Genomic DNA, 23763 nt, shown 5'->3' with positions numbered 1-23763 from the left:
CCAGAAACCACTGTGATTGCTCAGATGTTTCATCTCCCAAGAACCAAGTTTTGTCTCCTTGGGGATGACCATGCCCCGGATGAGAATGTCTGCTGTAGAGCAGCGGTCGCCAACCTTTCAGACCTCATGGACCATCAGTGGTCCGCGGACCACCGGTTGGCAACTGCTGCTGTAGAGGACTCCCTGAAAGGTTGGACCCAATGTGGTCCTTCATTCAAACAGAACAAGTAGCTGAATGGCTAAGAATGCAAGTGGGCACAGAAACGGAAATGCTTCTCTCGCCTTCCCCTCAAGCTCAAACGAGAAGTGGGGTGGTGTGCTGGGTCTCTCCTCTTCTTCCCCTGCTCTCTGTCTTGGTGGCCTGACAATTACAGACCTCGCATCCAGCTCCCTCTGGCTTCAAGGTAGGTTTGCCCCAAACTCAAAGGGACTCAAATGCCAAAGGACGCAGCCAGGCAGGGTGACCTCACAAGGAGGGAGCCAGAAGACATGGACTCTCACCGCCCTCTCCCCCCTCCCCCGACCCCCATCTCCTGTGGAGCTCTTCATAGTTGGGCGGAGGAAGTGCTTTTTCCACCCAAGGGGGCGGCCTGGAGTCGCAGAGAGGTGAACAGGGGAAATAAAAAAGTCCTGCACGACAGACCTCAAAGGGACCCTTTAATAAAGATCAGGCTCGCTGGCCAGTGTGGCTCAGTGGTTGAGCATTGACCCATGCACCGAGAGGTCACCGGTTCAATTCTCGGTTAGGACACATGCCCAGGTTGTGGGCTCGTTCCTCAGTATGGGACCTGCAGGAGGCAACTGATCAATGCTTCTCTCTCTCTCTCTCTCTCTCTCTCTCTCCCTTCCTCTCTCTCTAAAAAACAAACACAAAAACAGAATGATGAAAACATATATTTTTTAAAATGGTCAGGCTCTCGGGACACCCTCACCCTTATAGGATGATGCTGGAGAGGCAGACAGGTCTCCTTTAATTGCCCTTTGGGCTTCCTGTCAAAGGCAGGCTGTGAGTCCGAATCCTTCCCAAGGGAAGGGGCAGGCTTGAGTGGGTCCTTGGTCTTTTGGGCCCAGGGGACACTGTGCTCCTGTGTGAGAGTGGATAGAGCGGAAGGAACACAGCTTTCAGAGGCCATCGCCTAGGCTCGAATCCTGGCCCCTCACCTCTCTGGGCTCTCAGCCCTCTCACACTGCGGCCATGAGGATTAAACGGGGAAGCGTGGCATCCCCGCCCCTCTTCCTAGCAGACTGAGTAGTCTCCTGCTCTGAGTCTACCACGCCTCTTCCCGGTTCTGCCCCTGGGAGCAGGGGGAGACCAAGCCTTACATGCTCTGCTCCGGACTCAGAAGCCATAAAGTGAAAGCAAGAAGCCGTTGTCATGGATGGGGGGGTGGGTGAGCACATTATCCTGAGGCCTCCTAATCCCATTTTCTGCTTTCATGTTAATCCTCTTCCCCCTTCTGTCTGCCACGCACTCCACTCCCAGGGCACTGACCCGGAGAGCTGGACTCCACCTCCTCCAGGCGGTGGCAGTGTTCCCCGCTGGGCCTGCGAGAGGTGGGGTCTGGGGTCAGTCTGGCTGTGCTTTGGTTCTCCTCAGCCAGCCTGGGTCCTCTTCCAGGCCAGGCGGCGGAGGGATGCTAAGGGCTCAGCTCACTCATAACAGTAACAAGGACAGTGCCAGCCGTATTTCCTAAGCACTCACTGTTTGTGGACACTGGCTAAGACCTCTGCATCATGACTTCATTCAATTACTGTAACACTCCTGTGGAACAGATACTATTAATCTCAAATTTGCAGACGAGGACTCCATGGAGGCTCGGGGATTTGCTACAGCCCAGCTCACACAGCGAGCAAAATGCAGGACTGGCCAGAATTCCCCCAGCATCTCATGGGGGACCAGTAGCAACGTGGCCTCTTGTGTGCAGCCCTGGAAAGGACCCCCCTCCGGCTTCCCTCCCCTGGCACCAGCACCGGAGGCTTCAGCTGGGTGACTACATTACTTCCATGCACCACACCTGGGTACGCCGGTAGAAGTAGGGGTTCCTGTGGGAGGCAGCCAGTGCATGAATGTGCAGGGGAGTGGAAAGGACCTGGACTTTGGGGACAGGGGGATGGTTCTGGCTCCCACAGGAAGGGGACAAAGTACCCAGGAATTGGACAGGTGGTTTCATGTACATGGCCATCTTGGGGTGGGGGTGGGTGGGTAATGATTTAGCCTCAGGCTTTCACTCACTGTCCCCTTCCTTCCAGGGCACTCCATCACCTCTCCGTTCATTCCCAGCTGCAAATGCCCTTCTCTCTCCTCTGCAGGACTGACCCGGCCAATTCTGCCCTAGGTTCTGAGGCAAGACTCTCTCCTGGAGGGAGGAGCTGTGCACCATCCCTTCAGCCACCTGTGGGTGCGTCTTTCTAAAAAGGTTATTTGTGCTTTGGACCTCCATTTCTATTTTTTTAAATACTCACCTGAGGATATTTTTTTCCATTGATTTCCAGAGCGAGTGGGAGGGAGGGTGGAGTGGGAGAGAGAGAGAGAGAGAAACATTCACGCACTGGCTGCCTCCCGCAGGAACCCCTACTTCTACCCGGGCTGAGGACCCTGAACGGGAACTGAACTGGTGACCCTTTGGTCTGCAGGCCGACGCTCTAACCACTGAGAAAGCAGGCCGGGGCCCTCCATTTTAGTTTGTCACACACTCCAAGTAAGCAGGGGCTCCCTAACTCGAACTTAGATTCCTCGTGCCGCAATCCCCCCTCGGGGACAGGCTTGGAAGTGAGGGCTGGGTTTTAATGCTCAGCTGAGACCTGGGCTTCAGTTTTCAGGAATGTAAAATTAGAATGATAACCATTCCTCCTGGAGGCCAGAGACTGCCAGTGAACCCATTGTCTGGAGACTTCTAGAATCTCACAAGGCAGTGCTGGGTTCATCTTCAGCTTTCTCTTTTCTCACCGGGTCCCACAGTCCCTGAGCCCTGGGACCCTCTCTGCTGACTGTAACCAGGTTCTCTGTTTCCCTTTGCATGCACGGACCCCACAGCCCTTCCTACCCCTTCCCCGTGGCATCTCCTTAGGCCCAGTGTGGTGCCATGTTTCCTCCTGCTCTCAGAGCCCCACTGACGGCTTGGTAGTTGGGGAATAAGAGGGCACGGGGCAGGCTACATGCGTTGTGCATGAATTCAGCTGCGGAAAGAGGTCTGGGGGCTGATGAAAGCCGAGGCCTCCTTGGAGAGGTGGCGACTGAGGGTGGTGAGCATGGGCAGGGTCTGACTTGGCTGAGTCATGGTGTGAGGTTCTGTGGAGGCTCTGACTTCCCTCCTCCAACCACAATCACCAAGCCCAAGTAGCCAGAGGCAAGATGTGGGGTGTGTGGGTCAGCCATTGTGGTGGTGAGGTACAACTTGAGGGTCCAAGTGACGTCCATGATGAGGGCTCCGGAGCTAACAGCGGCTCCTCTATCACTTAGAACTACAAGGACATTTTTTTAAAATTGATTTCAGAGAGGAAGGGAGAGGGAGAGAGAGATAGAAACATCAATGACGAGAAAGAATCACTGATTGGCTGCCTCCTGTACGCCCCCTACTGGGGATTGAGCCCTCAACCTGAGCATGTGCCCTTGACCGGAATTGAACGCGGGATCTTCCAGTCCCCAGTCCAATGCTCTATCCACTGAGCCAAACCAGCCAGGGCTACAAGGACATTTTGCATTTGAGGAATTACACCAACCACATTTGTTGAGAAGAAATCGAGTTGAATTAAAGTTTGGTTATTCTTTCTAAAACTCTCAAAGGTTTGTGCATTTTAGGAATGTTCTAGAAACAGAAGAGGTAGGATTTCAGGTTAGAAGACCTGCATCCATGCTGGGGCTCTCTTTGGCCGCAGTGTGTGATCTTGAACCCTTAGGTCATCTTTTTGCTCTGGGCTTCCATACACTTGGACTTTCCCCTGCTAGACTGTCCCTCCTAAAACCCAGAAGATGGGGCTGGTCTTTTCCTAGGCCTTCCTTTCTCTTTGCTTTCCATATATTTCTCGCTCAGAGAAAAACTCTGAAAAGTGTCCATTACCTTGTGGAAGGCAGTGGTGGTGATGGCGAGGCCCAACCCTGTACACAGGCGAGGCTGACCTGACTGGAGGTTGCTTGGGGTTCCCCGAGAGGGTTGATACCCCACCATTTGGACATGGCTCCTTTGGGTAAGGCTCTGCATATAAGAAGCTGGTGTGTGTTAAAATGTGAACCTCCTTGGGGGAAGGAGTCTCTCATGTCCTTTGTCCGGATATGGATGTGGACGGCCAAGTAGGGAGGTGGGCACCATAAGAGCAGGGCCTGGAGACACATTTTGGCCACTTCAGGGTTCGCCATGGCGATGTCACTCCCTCAAAGGTCATCCCTCACGACCCGCTGCCCCTCCCCGCAAACACACCGAAGACATCACTGAGGACTAGTAAGTCAGCCCAAGAAACTGGGGCTTGGGAAGAGGCCTTACTGTGAAATGTCATTTTATTAATTGATTGATTTTTTTTTTTTTTTTACAAAAATAAACATTTTAATGAACAAGAAGTACAAAAGCTTCTGGATATACAAACTCCAGGAGGAGGGAGAGGCTGTTTTTGGCTGTTTTTCGGCTTTCACTGAAAGCAAATGAGGCAGAAAGGCCCTGGCCCCTCCCCCACTCCAGGTCCTGGCTCAAACCGCAACCTGCTCCTCGACCCCACGTCTTGGCTCATACCATGTGTGCCCCTCTGCCCCTGTCCCTGGGCTGGCCCACGAGAAACCCCAGTCAGGTGGCCGGAGGTGGCCTCCCCAGTACGGGATATCACTGACTTCCTGTAGCATCCCGTCAAGTCTCCTGTCTGGAGCTCAGCGGAGAGAACACTCTGTGACCGATTGTCCCCACGCAGCCCCCGCCAGGCCATGGCACCTGTAGCAACAGCAGCAGCAGCAGAAGCAGCAGCAGCCGGGGCTTTGGCTACATGCTCACACTACGAACACAGTGATGGGGCTGCCCACGGAAATGTCCCAGTGGGGGCTCTGCCTGAGCCTTGCTGGCAGCCCAGAGGGTTGCAGAGGCCGCCCGCCCCCAGGATCTCCAGCCCTGGAGCCAGCAGTCCCATACCTAGACCGGTAAACTCACATTTTAACACTTGGCATTATTGCACATTGTCCTGGTCACCTTCGTTCTGTCTGGGATGTCAGCCTTGTCTGTAGCGGTTCCGGGCGACATGCAATGCTGCTCGTGCAAGTCACTCCCTTCACAGGCAAGCCCAGCTGGCGGGGATGGTCCGCTGAGCCCTCAGACAGGTCCGCCAGAGGCCTTCACATATGTGGTCTTGTGGAGATCAGGGACTACATGGCTCCATCCCGTCTTGAAAAAGACCAGCTGCCGACCTGGGGGCAGAGGCGAGAGGTAAATTGGTCTGGATGTTTCTCTCCCTGGAGGCAGGGCCGCTCTCCCTACTGTGACTGCCTTGAGGACACATATACTTGTCTCTTATCACCTCAGCCTTCTTGTCTCCTCATCACCTCTGGCTGCTGATGGGGAGACATTACCTATCGATCTCTTCTGGGAAGTCCAGTCACATCCCTCATGATGTCCTTTCCCACTGGCTCACCTGTCCAGGTGGTCTGGTTGGTGACCACAAAGGCCCGGCACTGGGCATGGCTCTCACAGACGTCCACAGCCTCAGCCAGGTTGAACACGGAAAGGAGGCAGCTGCCGTGGTGGTAGGATGGCCAGCAGCGGTAGTCTTCCTGGGGGATGGTGCTGTCTGGCAGGCGCCGGTACTCTGGGGGTTGGGGATGGAGCGCAAATGAGAACTTTGTGTGCCCTGGGGGAGGGCTTGGTCGCTTTCTGAAAGGGACAGGAAGATTCGCTGGGCTGAAATCCAGCCCAGTCCCCGTAGCATGGAGATGAATGCAGCCAGCACTCTGAAACGGGGCTGACGCCTCTGTAAAGGCAAGGCTCAGATTTAGTTTTGGGGAGACACACGCCCCCCAAATCCAAGGACATGCAGGTGGCTCAGGAAGCACACGGCGACGGGCACAGGTGTCAGAGAAATGCACACCCAGAGTCACTGGCCGTCCAGGCTGGTTGCTGAAGTCAGAACCTTTTGGACATTGATTGAGAGCGGGCTCCTCAAACATCGCCGTGAGTACGATTCTGATGCGCAAGGCCTAGGCCCTAGGGTGGCCTTCCTCCCGGTCTTGGGGAGAGAGGTTAGGCAAGCCCCTCAGATAAGGGGGCGGTCAGGGAGTTTTGAAGCGGAGAGGCATGCAAACGAAGGTAAAACACAAAAATCACCACTTGGGAATCCACCACTGGAGTGTTTGGGGAGGAGGCTGGAGGGAGAACCTGAGATCTCCCCATTACACAGAAAGAGCTTCTGAAATGTGCTCAGTCAGGAAGCAGGCTGGGCTTGGCGGCGGGCTTCCGGGTCACCGTCTTTCCCACTGCCTGGGGAGCCCAGCTCTGGACTGATAATGCACAGGTCCTGGGCCTCTGGTCACCCCGCCCTCCTGCCTCCTTCTACCGGGGACTAGACCAAAGTCCAGGCGGCTGTGATTTACAGCCCCATAAACGACGTCCTCAGGGACAGAGCCAGCCATTGTTCACCTCGTTAAACTTTATTTACAGGGCTAACGAGGGCTCCCCAACCCCTAAGACTGGCCAGAGCTCCTTGAATGCGAAGGAGCTGCCCACCCCTCGCTCCCCTGCCAACCACACTAAACTCCAGGGCCTCAGCCGAGGGACCGCGGCCCTAAGCAGTGACTAAATCCTCCCCCTGCTCCAGGGCTTCTTGACGGGTTTCAGCGTGGGCCCCCTCCACCCGCAGCCGCCCTCCTCGCCCCAGAAGTGTAGCGGAAGGAAAGAGAAGCAAACATATGCCGTCTTCCAGCTGTGGAACAGGAACTGGGTTAACTGCTTTCGCACACTTCACCTGGTATTTACGCCCCGTTAAGAATTTTGTGAGGCAGGTAATACTGAACCCAATTCATGGATGAGGAAAGTGAAGCTCAAGTGGAACTTGCTCAAGGTCACACAGACAGTACACAGTGCAGTGTGGAGCCACCCAGAGAAGGAGTGTCAGTGCCACCCCCGCCCCCAACCCGGTTTAAGGTCAAGTTCTAGTTCTAGTTCAGCCAGAGATGAGACCTCCAAGTGAAGGCTACACGGTCAGCAGCCTGGATATCACACCAAGTAAGCCTTAGAGGGGACAGGAGCTACTTAGTCCATTTAGGGAGACCGGTCCCCCTCCCACCTGTTTCCCACCGCCCCAGCCCCTGGGTCCCCGCCGGGGCTACTCACCAGCTCTGCTGTCTGCCGTGGAGTTCTGCAGATACTGCCCGCTCCGGTACAGGTGCAGCACCTTCTCCAGCTGGGCCAGCGTCTCGTCCACCCCCCACGTGAGTTCTCCTGCAGGGTGCAGTGCCGCTCTGAGAGGGGGCGGGGGCTCCTGCTTCTCCCATGGCAGGCAGGCAGCTCCTTTCCCTCTCTCCCTCTGGAGCCTGGGCCCCGAGGACTGGTGGACCGGGGGAGGAGGTTCACCACGGAATGCCACTTTGGGAAATGGTGGTTCCTGGACCCTGTGCTGCCCTGGGTCATTCTTGTCCCCACACCTGCTGGGGGAGGGGCCCGGTGATGGGAAGCAGATGGGCCCCGGAGAGCTCACCTGTGGCATTGACAATACTGTCCAGCAGAGGCCGTAGTGAGGGCGGGGCACTGTGGGGAAGGAGGTATGTGAAGAAAAACCTGGAGCAGAGAGAAACCAGGGGCTCAGGGGTCCAGCCTTTGGAGACACATCCTTCCTCTATGCCAACTTGGGATGGAATCCCGGTTATCTCTAGGGAGTCTACTTCCCCAGGCCTACCAGTGAGGCACATCCCCAGAATGTACATGGAGTCTACTCAGACTCAGGGTTGGGGGTCTGGGCAGATGCTAAGACCACAACACACCTAGCAAACCAGTCTGAAGTCAGTCTTCCCCACCCCTCAGCCCCACATTACCCCGACTGACCAGTGTCAAAGCAGCTCCATGGCTGGGGCCCAGGGAGGAGCTTCCAGAGGTGAAGGGCGGCAGGGGGGGTGGGGGGTGGGGGCAGTGTCAGTGTCATGGCCCTAAGCTCTGAGTCTGACACTATTTTAAGAAGCCTCCAGCTGCCACCCCCAACCCAGACTCTCCTTGGAGCTGGCTATTTTTAGCCTCACCCTCAGGAGCCTGAATGTTCCCATCTTGACTGGGTGGAAGCCTTTCCCCTCCTGCTAATCCATTGGTCAAGGCTGAGCCTCCCACTCTGGCTGGCCTCCCGTTGGCTCTCTGCGAGCCATGCCCTCCCGGCCCACTCTCCCGCGCTGGCCTTCCGAGTAGGGGGTGGAGGTCACCTGTAGGCATTGTAGAGGTTGCGCTTCTCGTTCATGCCCTCACACCAGCCCTGGGCTGAGCAGGGCAGGGTGAAGTTCCTGGCTGGAAACTCGAGTATACAGTTGGCGCTGCTTGCACACGGCGTCTCCTCTACGCGTGCGTCGTCCAGATCCGTCACCTTCAGCTCCCCATCCACCAACACAAACTGTCGGGGGCGGAAGTCCAGCAGAGTGACAGAGCCCAGCGGGGAGTGGGCCAGGTGGTGAAGGAGGCGGCCCAGGCTCAGGCAGATCTGAGGGGCAGACACACAAGGCTGCTCACGGCTTTTCTCCTGGGGCTCCAGGTCTCCCTCCTTTGGAAACTCCGGACTTAGCTCAGGGGGGCTGACTTTTACTTTCAAAGCCTAGTGGCTCACCAAGGGCTGAGGCCAGGGGCCTTATAGAGCAAGACTGTGATGTTCTATTAACCCCTGGCTGACCTGACCCTGAAAGTAACACGGAGTAAGTGGGAAGTGGGCAGCAGGGATGTCTGGGGACAATGGATCTCCTCCCCGAAGTTGCACCCTGCGTGTGGTTTTAGTCCAGGGTGTGGAAAGAGGAGGAGGACGCTGACCCCTTCTGCAACCAGGCTGAGTGTGTATGTGAGGGGAGAGTGTGCATGTGTGTGTGTAGCTGGAGCACAAAGAAAGTCTGGGTCCTCCATGTCTGGCTTCTTTCTTTAACCCTTTGGCTGATGGCCGAGTCAGCCTTGCTCCCTCCCTCCCCCACTGCGGAGGAGGAGTGGAAGCTGCTCCGGGAGGCTGGCCTTCTAAGGGTGAACCATCCCAGCAAAGAGCCCAGGGCCCGGCCCTCCTCCCTGCTCACTCGGAATCGATCCTCCCAGGACGTCTGGAGCAGCTGGATCATCTCCACAGGGGCGCCCAGCTCCGTGATGGTGGTCAGGGTGTCCGGGATGTCCTCGCTGTCCTGGTAGCAGTAGCCATAGAGCTGGGGGAGGCCCGGGGGGGGGGGGTCATTAGGTCCCAGGGTGGGAGTGAGGACAGAGAAGGGATGGCTATTTTGCCCTCTCCCTCTGCTACCAGCCCCCCTCCTTGGCGTTCCCGAGGCCTTTGCTTCAGCTGGAGCCAGAAGAGAATGGCAGCGCTGCCCGGGAAGCCTGCCCTCTGTCCCTGTAGCCGGAGTTCCTCCTGCCTACATCAGCCCCTTACCTCTTGCTGCTCAGGCAAATGGGCTGGTCTGGCCACCATGTGTTAACTATGAGCCAGGCGTTGTGCTAAATGTTTTACAGGCACAACGCAAGTCTTATAATCACCCCAAATGGTACAGGAGGTACTATGATTATCTCCAGCTCACAGGTAAGGAAACCAACGCAGAGAGTTTAAGTTACTTACACAACGTCACACAGCTCATGAATCCAGGAGCTAGAATTCACATTTATGATGCTGATTCTACAGCCTGGCTCTTTCCAAGAATACCCTGTGCTAATCGACAAGCCAGCAAATGGTTACTATACCTCCTTCCCTGCTCCAATCCCTGTTTATTTCTCATTATTTCCACTTTTTGGCAGTTTCATTCCCCCCCCCTCCCAGCCCCCGCTCAGGTCTTGTGGGAGGAGAAGCGAGCTCCCTCAGCACTGGTGACAAGCATTAAGAACAGAGACTCTAAGGGCACGTCCTGGGTGTTCTCTGCATATGTTGGTGGGCGGGAGCCACACACATCAGTGGGGGTGGTAGTTCAGAGATGGCTCCTGGGAAAGGTCAGTTCTTTTGGGAGCACGATGACAAAGGCCTGCCCGCTCCATAGGATCTGGGGAGGAGCTTGGTATAGCTCAGCTGGTCAGGGGCTTCTGGGAAGCCCAGCCTGACTTCGTCACTAACACCTAAACCAGCATCCACACAGAACTCTGCTTCTCCTGGCCTCTCCCACCACACTGCACATCAGCTGGGGTCAAACTATGCTCAAAACAACCAGTACCCTGTGGAGTAGGAAGGCCGAATGGTCCAGGCCAGCGTTCTCCAGGGAGAAGAGAGAGCAGCACGGTGGGGGGTGGCAGGGGGAGCCAAGTCCACAAGCTAGATGTCCCTGCATATTGTCACCCTTCATGTCATGATTCCCACCCCTCCCAGCTCCACTCCAGACCCTCGCAGACTCCCTTCCATCCCAGGGGTGCCCTTCAGCTCCCTGTCCCCGGAGCCAGCTGTCCCAGTCCTGCTGGCATGAGGGAAGGCACCACTCAGTATCAGATCACCAGGGCTGCGTGCAACTTGGGGGATCTGGGGCCAGTCCCAGGCACCCTCTTCTTCCCCCTCTCTCCACCCCACCCCCTCCCCAATCAGCTCAGGGAGGCCCCAGACCCTGGTGGGGCGGGGGAAGGTAAGGGGAGCAGCCCTGGGGCCTGGTTCTCATTTTCTTGCCCAGAGTCTGAGCCTTTGTGGGAAACTTCTGAAGGTTATTAAACACCCGGAGGTCATTAAATGCGCTGTTAACGAGGTATTAATCAACACCCCTCAGGAAAAAATAAAAAGACACCATTAACCCCCCCAGGAAGCGTGAGGCTGAGCATTTCAGCCGTATCTTTTGTTCGTTTGGGAGAAGAAATATACTCTAGCAGGGCCAGAATCGGGGCTCAGGCAGGCCTGGGGCCTCCCGGGACAACGGAGGGGGGTTGGAGGGAAGACCTTTGTGCCCTTTGACCCTGGGCTACAGAGGCATCTATCACATGAGGGAGTGTGTGTGTGTGTGTGTGTGTGTGTGTATCGGGGTTGGTTGGGGAGGGGAGGGGTCACAGAAGGTGGATAGAGAAATCTCACTCAAGCAGTCCCAGGAGACCAGAGCAAGGCACTGGAAGATACCCTGTGGGACATGCTATCCTGGGCATTTTCTATTAGAATTTTTATTTTTTCCTGAGGGGTGTTGATTAATACCTCGTTAACAGCGCATTTAATGACCTGGCTGGGTGGTTCAGTTGGTTGGAGCTTTGTCTGGATGCACCAGTGTTTTGGGTTCGATCCCTGGTCTGGGCACATACAAGAATCAATCAGTGAATGGGTGGAACAAGTCAATGTCTGTCTGTCTGTCTCTCCCTTCCTCTCTCTCTCTCTCTCTCTCAAAAAAAAAAGCAATCAATCAATAAAAAAGTTTTTTTGAAAAAAAACACACTGCACCAACTTGGGGGCTGCCAGAGAGGGGGAGGGGACCTCTGGAGGTCTGGGGGAGCGGGAAATCTAAGAAATGTTCTCTGGCTCCTCCCCAGTTCAGCAAACAGTCCAATGGTTTTGAAATTTTAAATGATTAAGAGGCATTACAACAACATTATTTCTAGTTCCCTGCACACCCTCACTGAAGCCTCCTGAACAAGAAGACACCACGCAGGCTGCCTGGAAGCAGAGGTGGCATTGCGGAAGAAGCCAGAGGGACACTGACCTGGGGCTTGGGGAATAAAGCGGGAGATCCACTCCCAAAGCAGTCCCTAAGCTCCCATTACCGGCCCCCTGCCTCCTCCAGTAGTTTTTCATGCATTCAACAGAAAGGACCTGGGACCTTACTCACCTTATAACATGTGCCCTAGGGCAACTAACCCCAGTTTTGACCCCATGAGAGTCACAGAGCCAACCCCAGACAACCAATCTTGGTCTCCTGAGGGAATGGGTGAAAACTATTCAGTTGTAATTTTTTTCTTTGGTGTTCTTGGGCTGGGGACCTGACATTATAGCGGAGATCCATTCTGTGATGTGTGTGTGTGTGTGGGGGGGGGGGGCGGGTCGTCAGTTGGATGCTTGTCTGGAAGTCTGCGGGGGTAAGTGAGAAGTTCCCTAAGAGATAGGAAAGCACATAAAACTTCTAACCTGTCCAAAGGTGTGTGTGTGTGTGTGTTGTGTCTTGAGTCAATTAACACTAATGTCCTGCTAAGTCACTAAAGACCTCCACCGACTCATAATCCGGCTGGCACCCCAGGGTTTCCAAAAAGTAAGGGCTTTCCAAGAGCCCCTTAGAAGCAAAGACAACAAGATCCTCTCAGTTAGAATGGCCACGTAACCAGCTGCTCACTCCCTCAAGCTCCAGACACAGTGTCAGCCATGCAACCAGGCACAGCCACCCACAATTGTTGGCTCTGCCCGACCTCCAGCAACCAGTTCAGAGCCCAGGACTCGGTCACAAGTGTCCGATCAGGGCTGGGGAAGCCTGGGGAGACTGGGAGCCAGCAGGACTGAACACAGCTCCCTGCCTGGCTACCCTCTTCTGCAATGGCCGTCTAGGCCTGGGGGCCACCTCACTCCCGAGGAAAGGGGGAAGGAACCCTGGGTTTCTGGTCAGTTCTGCCGGCTGCAGAAAGGTTAGTCTGAATGGGCTAGGAGGTGGAACGTGTGGGTCAGGTTCCTCCACTGCGGAGTTTGTACACACCCTGGTTCAGTGGGCCAAGAGCAGCCAGGGATTCCCCTCTCAGGCTGCTCAGACATGTGCAAAGGGAACAGTTTGTCTAATCCTAGGGCCGACTCAAGGACGGAGAGCTGGGGGGAGAGGAGGAAGTGGCTGTGTTAGGGCAGTGCTGGGACTGGGAGAGGCCCACTCTCTTAGTCTAGCCTGGAGGGGACAAGGTGGGGGGGCGGTGTTTCTCATCTTTCCCCCCTGCCCCAGTTAACAAGAGAGACAGAGTCCCATTGAATAGAAACCTGGGCGTCTAGCCTTCTCCATCTTCCTTCAGCCTCCTAGCCACGTTTGCTCAGATAATGTGATCCTCAGACCTTCGGGCCCTCAGCCTGCCCCCTGAGCACTGAGCTAAGAACTTGAGGCTTCTCCAGGGGTTCAAGGGCCCACGTTACGGCCTGGAGAATCCCAGGGCCACTTCTGGGAATGGCTGTGTACTTTCTGGCCTATTACCCAAACCCCTCAAGTCCCTCCTGTGGTTTCTGGATGGGGAAAAGGGTGGGGGTATTCTCTTGAGAATCAAGCTGGACGTAAGGTCTCTTTCTAGCCCTACCCAACCCCATTGCTGTCCCACCCCATCTTCAAAGCCACCGTTTGGAACTCGAGAGAAGTGGGGTTCAGATCCCATCAAGAATAGGGGACCCTATTCCCGCAGTTGGGATCCTGACCCAGGGATGACTGCGGTCCCGTGTCCTGGCTTGGGGTCATTTTCCTGGTGCTCACCACTCTAGCTCCAGTCAGAAGCAGGGCCCTAAGTGCTCACGGACCTCCACCTCAAGCTTAGGACCCTCACCCCAAGCTTGGGACCCTCTGCACTGGCCTCGGTCTTCAAGAAATACAGCGTGGAAGCTGAGAAACCCAGGAGTCCCTCCGCCAGGGGACACCCACCCAGAACTGGGACCTAAGGGTGTGTGCTGGGAAGCGGCCACGGTACAGGTTCTGCCCCTGGCTTAACCTGGGCACAGTTATTGGGGCTCCGTTTCTTCCTTTATAAAACCAAGGGTTCTCTTCCAGCGGAGCGCCCGAGCCTGACACGTCCAGCCAGCACCCCCCCCCCCGCCCCCGCATGCCCGCCCTCGTACCTGCAGCACGTTGGGGTGCCGCAGCCGCTCCAGCAGCACCATCTCCTTGAGCAGCTTGTGGGCCGCCAGCCGATAGCAGCCCCTCCGCGCCCCGAACTCCCGCACGCAACTGCCCAGGTCGTGGCCGCTGAAGTCCACCGCCTTGAGCGCCACCGCGGCGCCGCCGGGCAGGCGGACCCGGTACACGGCCTTGGTGTAGCCCGAGCCCACGTACTGGGCGCCGGACACGTTGCGGAGCGCGGCGCAGCCCAGGCGCGGGCCCGGGCCGGGGGAGCCGGGGCCGGGAGCCGGGGGCCAGCTCGGGGAGCCGTCGGGCAGAGGCCGGGCCCCCGGGGGCTGGGGACGCTGCAGGCCCGGCCCGCCCCGAGCCAGGTCCATCAAGCGCCGCCGCTCCGGCCGGCCCGCCCCGGGCGCGGGGCCCCCGCGGGAATAGCGCTGCACCTCCTCGTAGCGCGCTCGGATCTGCCGGGCCAGTTCCCCGCGGCCCCCGCGACGGCCCGGGCCCGGGGCTGGCGAGGGCCCGGGGGACTGGCCTGGCCGCGGGGGCTCCGAGCCCGGTGCGAAGAGCACGTTGAGGACGGAGCCCAGCAGGAAGGAGGCGCAGAAACCCGCGGCCACCGCCGCCCGCCGGCGCCGCATCGCTCCCCTCCCCCCCGGCCGGCCGCCCCGCGCGCTCCCCGCCCCGGCCCGGGAGGCTCAGGCTCCGAGGCGGCTCCGCTGCGCGCCCCGCCGGCCCCCTGCCCAGCTCGTGCGCATGGCCCCGGCGGCCCCGACCCCGGCCCCTCGCGGGCGGCACATCGGCCTGACACTTGCCTCCCGCCCGCCCTGCCCCCGCCGCTTATAAGGCCCGGAGCCGCCCCCGCCTCCGCCCCCTCCGCCTCCGCCTCCGCCTCCCGCTCCCGGCCCGAGCCGTCCTCGGCGCCGCCTCCTCCGGCCTCCCGGCCCGGCCTTCCCCGCTGACTGACAGCAGGACCTCCTCCCGCGGCCGTCCGGGCCTGGGAAGCGGCGCGGAGGCGGCCCGGCCCTGCCCAGCGCGCAGCCCCCGGACTCCGGCGGGGGAGCGGGGGAGGGGCCGGCGGCGGCCCCGCGACGCGCGAGGGCTCCAGGCCCAGCGCCAGGGCGGATAACGGGGCCGTGGCTGCCGGATAACGGGACCGGGAGGCGGATAACGGAGCCGGCGGGGCGGGGTGGGAGAGTAGAAAAGGGGCGAGGCCGCGGGTAACGGACTTGGGAGAGGGCGAGCAGCTGGGGTCGGTCTGGAGATCCGTGTGACCCCAGAGCGCCCTTCCCGGGACCCAGGGCCAGAGGTCGGACGGGGCGCAGGAAATTCCCGCGGGTCCCGCCTCCCGCCGGTGAGGCTGGGGGTGACGGCTCCTGGCCCAAGTCCCAGATTCGAGGTGGTGGTGGTGGTGGGGGGGGGGGGGGCGGGGAGGACGCAGAGGGGCTTGCACCTGCGAGCGCGCGTGGGACGGGAACTCTGAGATCAGAGGAATAATCATGTTTTCGGAGATGCACTGTTCAACCTCCTCTTGCAAGTCTTTCCGAGTTCTGATTTTCCCTTGTCCCTATCCCTTTCTCCTCCTCCGGGATCCGTGCATTCAGACGCGGTCAGCGGCGGATCACGAACCAAGTGCATGCTAGTAGTTTCTGCAAAGAGTGCGTTTTTTTTAACCCACGGACGTGCGTGGTCCACACCGTCTGTGGAGTGCGTGCATTGGTGTGTCTGAAGGGGCCACTGTGTCGGAGGAAGGGAGTGTGTACTTTGTGTGTAAGTTGGTGCTGACTCCACCAGAACTCCTGGTCCCTCCTCCTCCCTCCCTGATTGCATCATTAGTGCTAATTGAGGGGCTTTCACACGCCAGTGCATTAGCTGTTTGGAGTGAACTCCCCCCTCCTGGGAGAGATAAGCCGCTGCCCCTCCCCCTCCCAGCCCTCCACTTCCCCATCGCCCTGGAACTGTCCACCTAGCTCCTCTCACCTTCCTGGGCACCTTCCTGCCTCCCTCTGGTCCTGGACTGATCAATCACATTCCTCCCCCGCCGTGTCAGAGATTGCCTGAAGAGGTGTCAGGGAGGGGGAGGGGGGCCCAGGGAGGGGATATTTTCCTACAGGGGGGCCAAAGAAATCGGGTGTTCCTGCAGAACAGACTTACTGTGATGAGAGAGAGGACAGAGATTCTTGGACATGGAAGGGCAGAGGAGAGAACTGAGTCCTTGATCTCCAGCCTGTGATCCCACCGAGGTTGGGGCACCCAACCCTGATTCCTGGGGTCGCAAAGACTCAGAGGGCTGGGGTCCAGTCTAACTTAGCAAGCATGGGGGAGGCAGAATGAGAGAAGCCACGGTTCTCCGGAGAACCTTGGGTTTGCTGGAGTTCTGTCTGGTTCAGTTTAGCTGCTCTGCCCTGCACTGGCCCATGGCTGCTGGGTGTGGGGGGAAGGCTCTGAGCAGATGCCCTCCCCAGCCCTCACACCAGATGTCTTTGGTCTAATTAACTGTGCTGGGAAAACCAACCTGGGTTTGTAAACAGAGCTACTGGCTAAAGTCAGCAGGGAGCAGCAGCAAACAGCAAACATTCCCCTCACACTCAGCTTCAATTCAATCCAGCCCCCTGGGGAAGAGGAGAGAGCCTGGCTGATCACCAGGCCTCCTGGCCCACAGCTGAGTCAGGGAAAGCCTATCAGCCTCTGTGACCCCAATATGGCTGTTCCCTTACCAGTTCCAGAGGGTCCCCTACTGGGGAGGAAGGGGGATTCTGGGAGGAACAGAGTTGCTATCCCAAGATAGGCTTTGCCCCCCCCCCCCCGTTTGGATCCAAGAGGGGGCCATTGTGGGGGACAATATTCCTTCCAGGGCTTTCTTTAGGGCCTGCTCTGCTCCTGGGTCTTGGAGAAAGAAGCCTCTGAAGTAGGTAGGACTTGGCATTGAGGGTCTGTAACTCAGAGTTGGTGAATATAACGCGAACATTGTTAAGTTCGTTACACATCATGTAGGTATTATAATAACATGTTCCAAAATTAGATAATTATTCTTTGCCAAGCTTCAGTGTTTCTGTTATGGTTTGAAAGTTCAATGCACACAGGGGCCTGAGAAACAGGCACAAATGTACGTACAATAATATGCGCACACATAAGCCCCGGAGCTGCGGCCTCGCACACAGGAACAAAGGCATTTCAACTCTTTCCTCCTCACACTCACTCTGTCTCCCTCACCAGCTCTCAGACACACAGACATATACAATCTTCGATGGAAATAGGTTTCTGGCCTCTGAAAAAAAAGGACTTAACTTTCTGAACAGATTAAAGTTTCTGAATTGGCAGTTCTTGAGTTCTTAACCAAATTTTGCTCGTTTGCTTTTTTTTTTTTTTTTGCCACCCAGGGAGAGGAATCATCCTTTGAAAGAATGGAAAAAGACACAAAAACCGCTGCTTCAGGCTCCAGGTCTACAATCTGTCCACCCCAAAGAACTGGCAGGTCAGTATCCTGGGCCTCCCAGACCACAGTCCTCAGGCCAGTGTCCAGCTCAGCGTGCTGAGCGCTCACTCAGGGCCCAGCAGCCCTCCGACCAGAGGGTCTGTCAGCAAGTGCGAAGGCTCAGAGCTGCAGACACACGGGTGTTTGCCTGCTCTCCGTCTGCTTACCACCCCCCACCCCACCCAAAGGCTAACTTAGATAGCAATCCTTGGGAAGGAGCAGATGGCTCCAAAATGCTAAATTTCTTTGGAAATGTCTTTTAGATAAACAATTTCTACATGTTTTGTCAGATCATCCTACCTCCCTGGATTGTAATACCAACCTTTCAGCAGCCCTCCTTTTAAATATTTTTATTTTTATTTTAGAGAGAGAGGAAGGTAGAGGGATAGAGAGAAAGAAACTTCTGATGAGAGAAAGATGTCGATCCCATATTTCCTGCATGCCCCCTACTAGGGATTGAGCTTGAAACCTGGGCATGTGCCCTGACCAGGGAATGGAACTGGGGACCTCTTGGTTCATGGGTCGACACTCAAACACTGATCCACACCGGCCGGGCTCAGCAGCCCTCTTAATTGTCTACCTTTTCCCTCCAGCCTAGGTCTCAAACACTTCTTTTGGGGAACAGTCATCCCTTGGCATTCATGGGGGGGATTGGTTCTAGGAATCCGTGAATACCAAAGTCTGAGGATGCCCGAGTCCCTTATGTAAAATGGCACAGTATTTGCATGTGATCTATGCACATTCTCCCATATACTTTAAATAATCTCTAGAGCCCTTATAATATCTAATATAAAGTAAACGTTAGGTAAGTAGTTGATATACTGCATTGTTTAGGGAAGAATGAAAAAAAAAAGTCTGCATGTTCAATACAGACACAACCATCGTAGGCCTAACTACATAGTACACGTCAGCAACAATGTAATGCTTTCACGCCAACTATTTTCTATCCATGATTGGTTGAATGTGCGGGTGCTGAACCTGCAGATGTGGAGGGCAGACTGTATTACTCTCCAGCTCAGTAACCTGGAGCATAAACTGAACCGAGCCTCAGGCCTCTGTGAGCGGGCCCCTGCCCTCCACCCTCTCATTTCCCTGCACGGAGCCAGACTCTCGAAGCCTGGTACTTGCACTGTCTCCTGACTCACAGCCATCGTTTGCATTTTTTTTTTTTTTTTAACGTTGCCCTCCCACTTCTTCCTTCCTGAAATGCCCTCTTCTAGCCTTTCCACACACTCTTTGCTGGCTGGTTCTTCAAGGTCTCCCAGGAAGCAGTGCGTTCCAAACAATGCCTCTCCAACTGGGGTGCCTGGCTCCCTGGGATCTTGGAGGTGTATTCTGAGTTCTGTGGATTTATTTCCTTTAAAAAAGAAATGTACAAAACTTCTCAGGTCTTGCAAAACTTGATGTAGAGTAAACTTGGAGTCAGAGAAACCTGGGTTCAGATCTTACTAGCTGAGTTACCTTGGGCAAGTAGTGTTCGTTTTCTCATTAAGAAAATGGGAGATAATAATAGTACCTACCATATAAAGTTGTCGAGTGGGTGATACGCAAAGTTATATAAAGTGCCCGGCCCAGGACACACCCTCAGTATGTGTAATCTATTGCTAGTATTAACAATAACATTAAATAAACACCTGTGGCGGCTTGTTAGGCAACCCAGTTGGCTGTAATGCTGCCTGGAGGCAGAAATGACTTTACTTTCCATCTTGGTTTCCACTGGGCTCTCTCTGTGCCTGGAATTTTTCACGTTTTCTCAAATCAGCAAATCAGCACTGGATCAGAAGAGGCCTCACTGCCTTCCCCACCCTGCGGTGAGCTGTGGAGGGAAGATCATGAATCAGGACCTGATTCCTGATGCCACAGTGACCCAGAGCAGGAAGGCCTCAGCTGAGAGCTCGGGGGCAAGGAGCTGGGGGAGGGAACGGATTCAGAAAGGAGGGGGCAGGGAAAGGGGTGGAGCCAGGCAGCCCGCTCCTCAACCCCCACTTCCCTCAGGTAGGAAGTTAAGTGGACGTTTCCAAAATATAAAAAACAGATGATGAAGGTCAGGTTTCCTACACACTGGGGAGTGGGAGCCCTGAGGCAGAGTCCCCAAGAAATTATCTGAGACAGAGATGGGGTCAGAGAGAGAGAGAGAGAGAGAGAGAGAGAGAGAGAGGACAAGATAGACAAAGATGCAGAAACAGGGAGACAGACAAAACCCCCTGAATCTCGAGAAGGGTAGTCAGACACAGAGCAGAGAGCCCTGGCTCAGGAGAGCTCTTTCTACCCGTCTCTGGAAAAGAGCTTAGTTCCTCTTTGTGGGTCTCAAGATTGGAGGGAACATGAGCCATTGTGGTTCCATGACCCTGGCAGAGGGTGAGGCCCTCTGGGACCCCAGAAACCAAAAGGCTCTGTGGGCTCCCAGAGCTCTCACTGCCCAGGCTGGTCTCTCCATCTGTCTGGGCCTCCAGGTCTGTGATCCAGTGTGTCCCTCTCAGTCCCCCCCCCACCCCCCTCCCACCTGGCTCTCTCATCCTCCCTCCTCCCTCCTGCTCAGCCTCACCCACCAGCCCAGAGAGATGCTCTATGACAGCTGCTCTGTCTCTCCCTTTCCTGACTGTCTGAGAGGTGTTTCCTGTCTCCATCACTGTTTCCTTTGATTGGAGGAGCTGGGGGTGGGGTGGGGTGGGGTGGGGCTAAGGACAGAGAAGGCTGAGAGGTACCTATTTAGAACCATCACCTGGCATTGGACCTAGCCCAGAATAGAGACTCTGTCCTAAAGACCCTTTTGGGGCGGGAGAACAGTGAGGGCTGCACTCCTGGGCCTCTGTTCCCGGGGGGGGGGGGGGGGGGGGGGGGGGGGGGGGGGGGGCCAGATGGAGAGTCGGGTAGTTGGCGGTTGGATCAAGGGGTGATGGATGGACTCTGGTGGCAGGGTGGTAGTGGAGGGGAGGCTTTTGCCTTTGTCCAGAGGCCTTTGCATGGGAGAGGGAAGGGACCTGGAGCATCGGGGGCCAGGTGATTGGGTCTGACACATCACATCTGACCAAGCCGAATGCACCCTGAGTCAATGGGGCAGCTTTTCTTCTAGGCCATGGTCAAATAGAAAACGCCCCGTTCTGTGTGAGCAGCCTCAGGGCTGTGGTTTGGAAAGCAGAGAGAAGAGAGGATGAAAGAGAGGCTATTGAGTTTGTGCATCTGGTTCTGGACCTTTAGATGGTTGACAATTTTCTCCTTCTTCCCCAGCTGCCCCAGGAGGCTGGCCTGGGCCCAGGTCCAGGAGGAAGATTGCTCCTTACAGTTAGGGAGGCCTGGCTAGCCTCTGCCCTCAAGAGCTTACCCAAAGCCATCAGGGATGAACTCAAAGGAGATTACGCAGGGTCTGGGGGTTAGGATGCAGGCAGGAAAGAGCTGGCCCCTCCCTGGAGCCCCGATGGCGGACTATCATGTACTGAAAGCCTGCTGTGTGCCAGGAACGGTCTAACCTTTTGATACAGAGTGTGAGGTCAGTATTATTACACCCGTTTTAGAGATGAGGGAATTGAGGCTCATGAGATTAAGAAATCTGTCAAATGTCACAGAAATTGTAAGTGGCAGAGGAGACCACCATGAATCAGAAAGCAGCGACTCGGGCCCTGATTCAGCTCTTCTCTTAGCTCTTTGTTGGTCTAGGAAAAATAAAAAACGCCAGTCAAAGGGAAAGACAGAAATGCCACCAGTGGGAACCAAGATAGAAGTGTATTAAAGGTTATTTTTGCCTCTAAGCAACAAAGTTTGGTCATAAAGATTTATTATTTTATTGTTCTTAATAACACTAATGATAGAGCACACTTATTAAATGCCTTTCATCATCGTTTAATCCACTTAATACTTCTAGCAGATAAATACTGTTATTATCTCCAATTTTCAAGATGAGAAAATTGACATGGAGAGGTTCGGGAACTTGTGGCAGAGCTGGATTTGGACGCAGATGCCTCTGACATCAGAGCTTGTGTTCTTCCCTGGTCTGTCCCGCCGCCTGGACTTTATGGGTTGGGCTGATCTCAGCTATAAAAACCCCAAGGTCAGTCTTTCCAAGCCCAGCACTGCAATCTGGCTTCAAAGATGGGGGGTCTGATGATGTTTGAGCCTTGGAGGACAGGCCCTGCAGGGGGAGGGGGCAGTGGGAAGAGAAGGAGGGAAGGAGGGGCAGTGGGGAGACCGCCACCACCAACCATGGGAAAACCACAGACTCAGGAGCTGAGACTAAACCCGTATGAAGTGTTTGGCAGACCCCAGCAGACCCTGCAAGTCATTCCTTCTTTTCCTTTCACTGTGGGGGGAGGGGGAGGAGGGAGGAGGGAACAAATCAGGAGGGATGGTTTACAAAGGGTTAACGAGACTCTGGGAGTCTGCATGGAATGAAAATAATTATTTGAAAAATTCCAAAAAGTACAAAAAAAGGAAGCAAAAATTACACAAAATCCCTCCATTAAAAGAGATTATATATCATAAGATGTGAAAGCCACCTTGCCTGCCCCTCCAACCCCACCTGCAGAGGTAACCACTGCGAAGGGTTTACTGTGTGAAGGCTCTCTAAGGTGCCCCATGAATTCACCATGTCCTCCCCCCCCCACGAGCTTCCCTTGGTGACGGTCTCACTTCTGCACCAGCGGGCTCCAAGGCACCTCGGAGTCTCTTTGATGCTTCCACACTCAAGTTCAAGTCCTGTGCTTTTAAAAAAAACTGCCTCTTGGATTTGCTCCTTTGTGTTCTCGCTGCCATCCTCCCCAGTCCAGGCGCTTGCTCTCACATCTGGTCTGTTGACTGGGTCCCCTTCGTGTTCGTCTCCCACCTCAAAGCATGTATGGGCACCAGATTCATCTGCCAAGAACACTGCTTCCAACACATCGTTTTCCTGTTCTGAAACCTTTGATGATTCCTCGTCATTTGGGGAATAATTTAGCTTGGCATTTCACGTCGGTCACAACCTACCCGCTCTATTCTTGTACCCACAAGTACTTCCTGACCGTGTTGCAGCCTGGCTGGCTGCTTCGCCAATCTTAGAGCATGCCCTGCTACTCCTTCCTTTCCTCACCTATCCAAAGCTTGCCCATCCTTCAAGGACCTAATCCAGACTTTTTTTTTCCTCCTCCAGAAAGCGTTCCCCGACTGCTTTAGTTCACATCCACTGTTCCTTCCCCAAATGCCTGAAAACAAGGCTGCACTTCATGGTTTATTTTATTATTATTATTTTTTAATGAATCTTTATTGTTCAGATTACAATTGTTTCTCCTTTTTCCCCACATATCTCCCTACCACCCAGTTCCTACCCCCCCCTCTTTCCTTACCTCCCCCCCCCCCCGCTGTCCTTATCCATAGGTGTATGATTTTTGTCCAGTCTCTTCCCATACTCCCCACACAGACACCCCTTTCCCCCTGAGAATTATCAATCCACTCCCATTCTATGCCTGATTCTATTAAGTTCACCAGTTTATTCTGTTCCTCAGATTTTTAATTCACTTGACTTTTAGATTCACTTGTTGATAGATATGTATTTGTTGTTCATAATTTTTATCTTTCTTCTTCTTTTTCCTCTTTTTAAATAATACCTTTCAGCATTTCATATAATGCTGGTTTGGTGGTGATGAATTCCTTTAGCTTTTTCTTATCTGCGAAGCTCTTTATCTGCCCTTCAATTCTGAATGATAACTTTGCTGGGTAGAGTAGTCTTGGTTGTAGGTTCCTGCTATTCATCACTTTGAATATTTCTTGCCACTCCCTTCTGGCCTGCATGGTTTCTGTTGAGAAATTAGCTGATAATCGTATGGGAGCTCCCTTGTAGGTAACTAACTGTTTTTCTCTTGCTGCTTGTAAGATTCTCTCTTTGTCTTTTGCTCTTGGCATTTTAATTATGATGTGTCTTGGTGTGGTCCTCTTTGGATTCCTTTTGTTTGGGGTTCTGTGCGCTTCCTGGACTTGTAAGTCTATTTCTTTCATCAGGTGGGGGAAGTTTTCGTTCATTATTTCTTCAAATAGGTTTTCAGCATCTTGCTCTCTCTCTTCTTCTGGTACCCCCATAATTCTGATGTTGGTTCGCTTGAAGTTGTCCCAGAGACTTCTTACACTATCTTCAACTTTCTGAATTCTCTTCTCTTTATGCTTCTCTGGAGGAGTGTCCTTGGCCTCTTTGTATTCCAAATCTTTGAGTTGATTCTTGCAATCCTCTAGTCTGCTTTTGGGTCTCTGTATAATATTTTTTATCTCAGTCAGTGTATGTTTAATTTCTAGTTGGTCCTCATGGAATTTATCGGCCTTTTCCATGAAATTCTTGAAAAACCTTATAACCGTGGTTTTGAACTCTATGTCCAGTCGCTTGTTCTCCTCCATTTCTTTGGTTTGTGATCTGTTTCCTTGCCTTCTCATATTCTCTGCTTCCCTAAGTTGGTAGGGTAGTTTTGTGTACTAGGTG

At 54.8% G+C, this 23763-nt stretch overlaps 1 protein-coding gene across 1 annotated transcript; it reads right to left on the bottom strand.

Moving 5' to 3' along the window:
- Positions 1-4496: 4496 nt before the first annotated feature.
- Positions 4497-14496, bottom strand: PKDCC (protein kinase domain containing, cytoplasmic). Its single transcript, XM_008162203.3, has 7 exons — positions 13858-14496; positions 9215-9337; positions 8372-8643; positions 7663-7742; positions 7299-7406; positions 5605-5778; positions 4497-5380 (listed from the first exon to the last, which is right to left on the bottom strand). The coding sequence occupies exons 1-7, from the start codon at positions 14494-14496 to the stop codon at positions 5286-5288; spliced, it is 1491 nt and encodes a 496-aa protein (XP_008160425.2). The 3' UTR covers positions 4497-5285.
- Between the last annotated feature and the right edge of the window lie 9267 nt (positions 14497-23763).

This window comes from Eptesicus fuscus, chromosome 16, assembly GCF_027574615.1.
Source record: "Eptesicus fuscus isolate TK198812 chromosome 16, DD_ASM_mEF_20220401, whole genome shotgun sequence".
Lineage (NCBI taxonomy): Eukaryota > Metazoa > Chordata > Mammalia > Chiroptera > Vespertilionidae > Eptesicus > Eptesicus fuscus.
The sequence above is the reverse complement of the archived record's forward strand: the minus strand, read 5'-3'. Positions and strand labels throughout refer to the sequence as shown.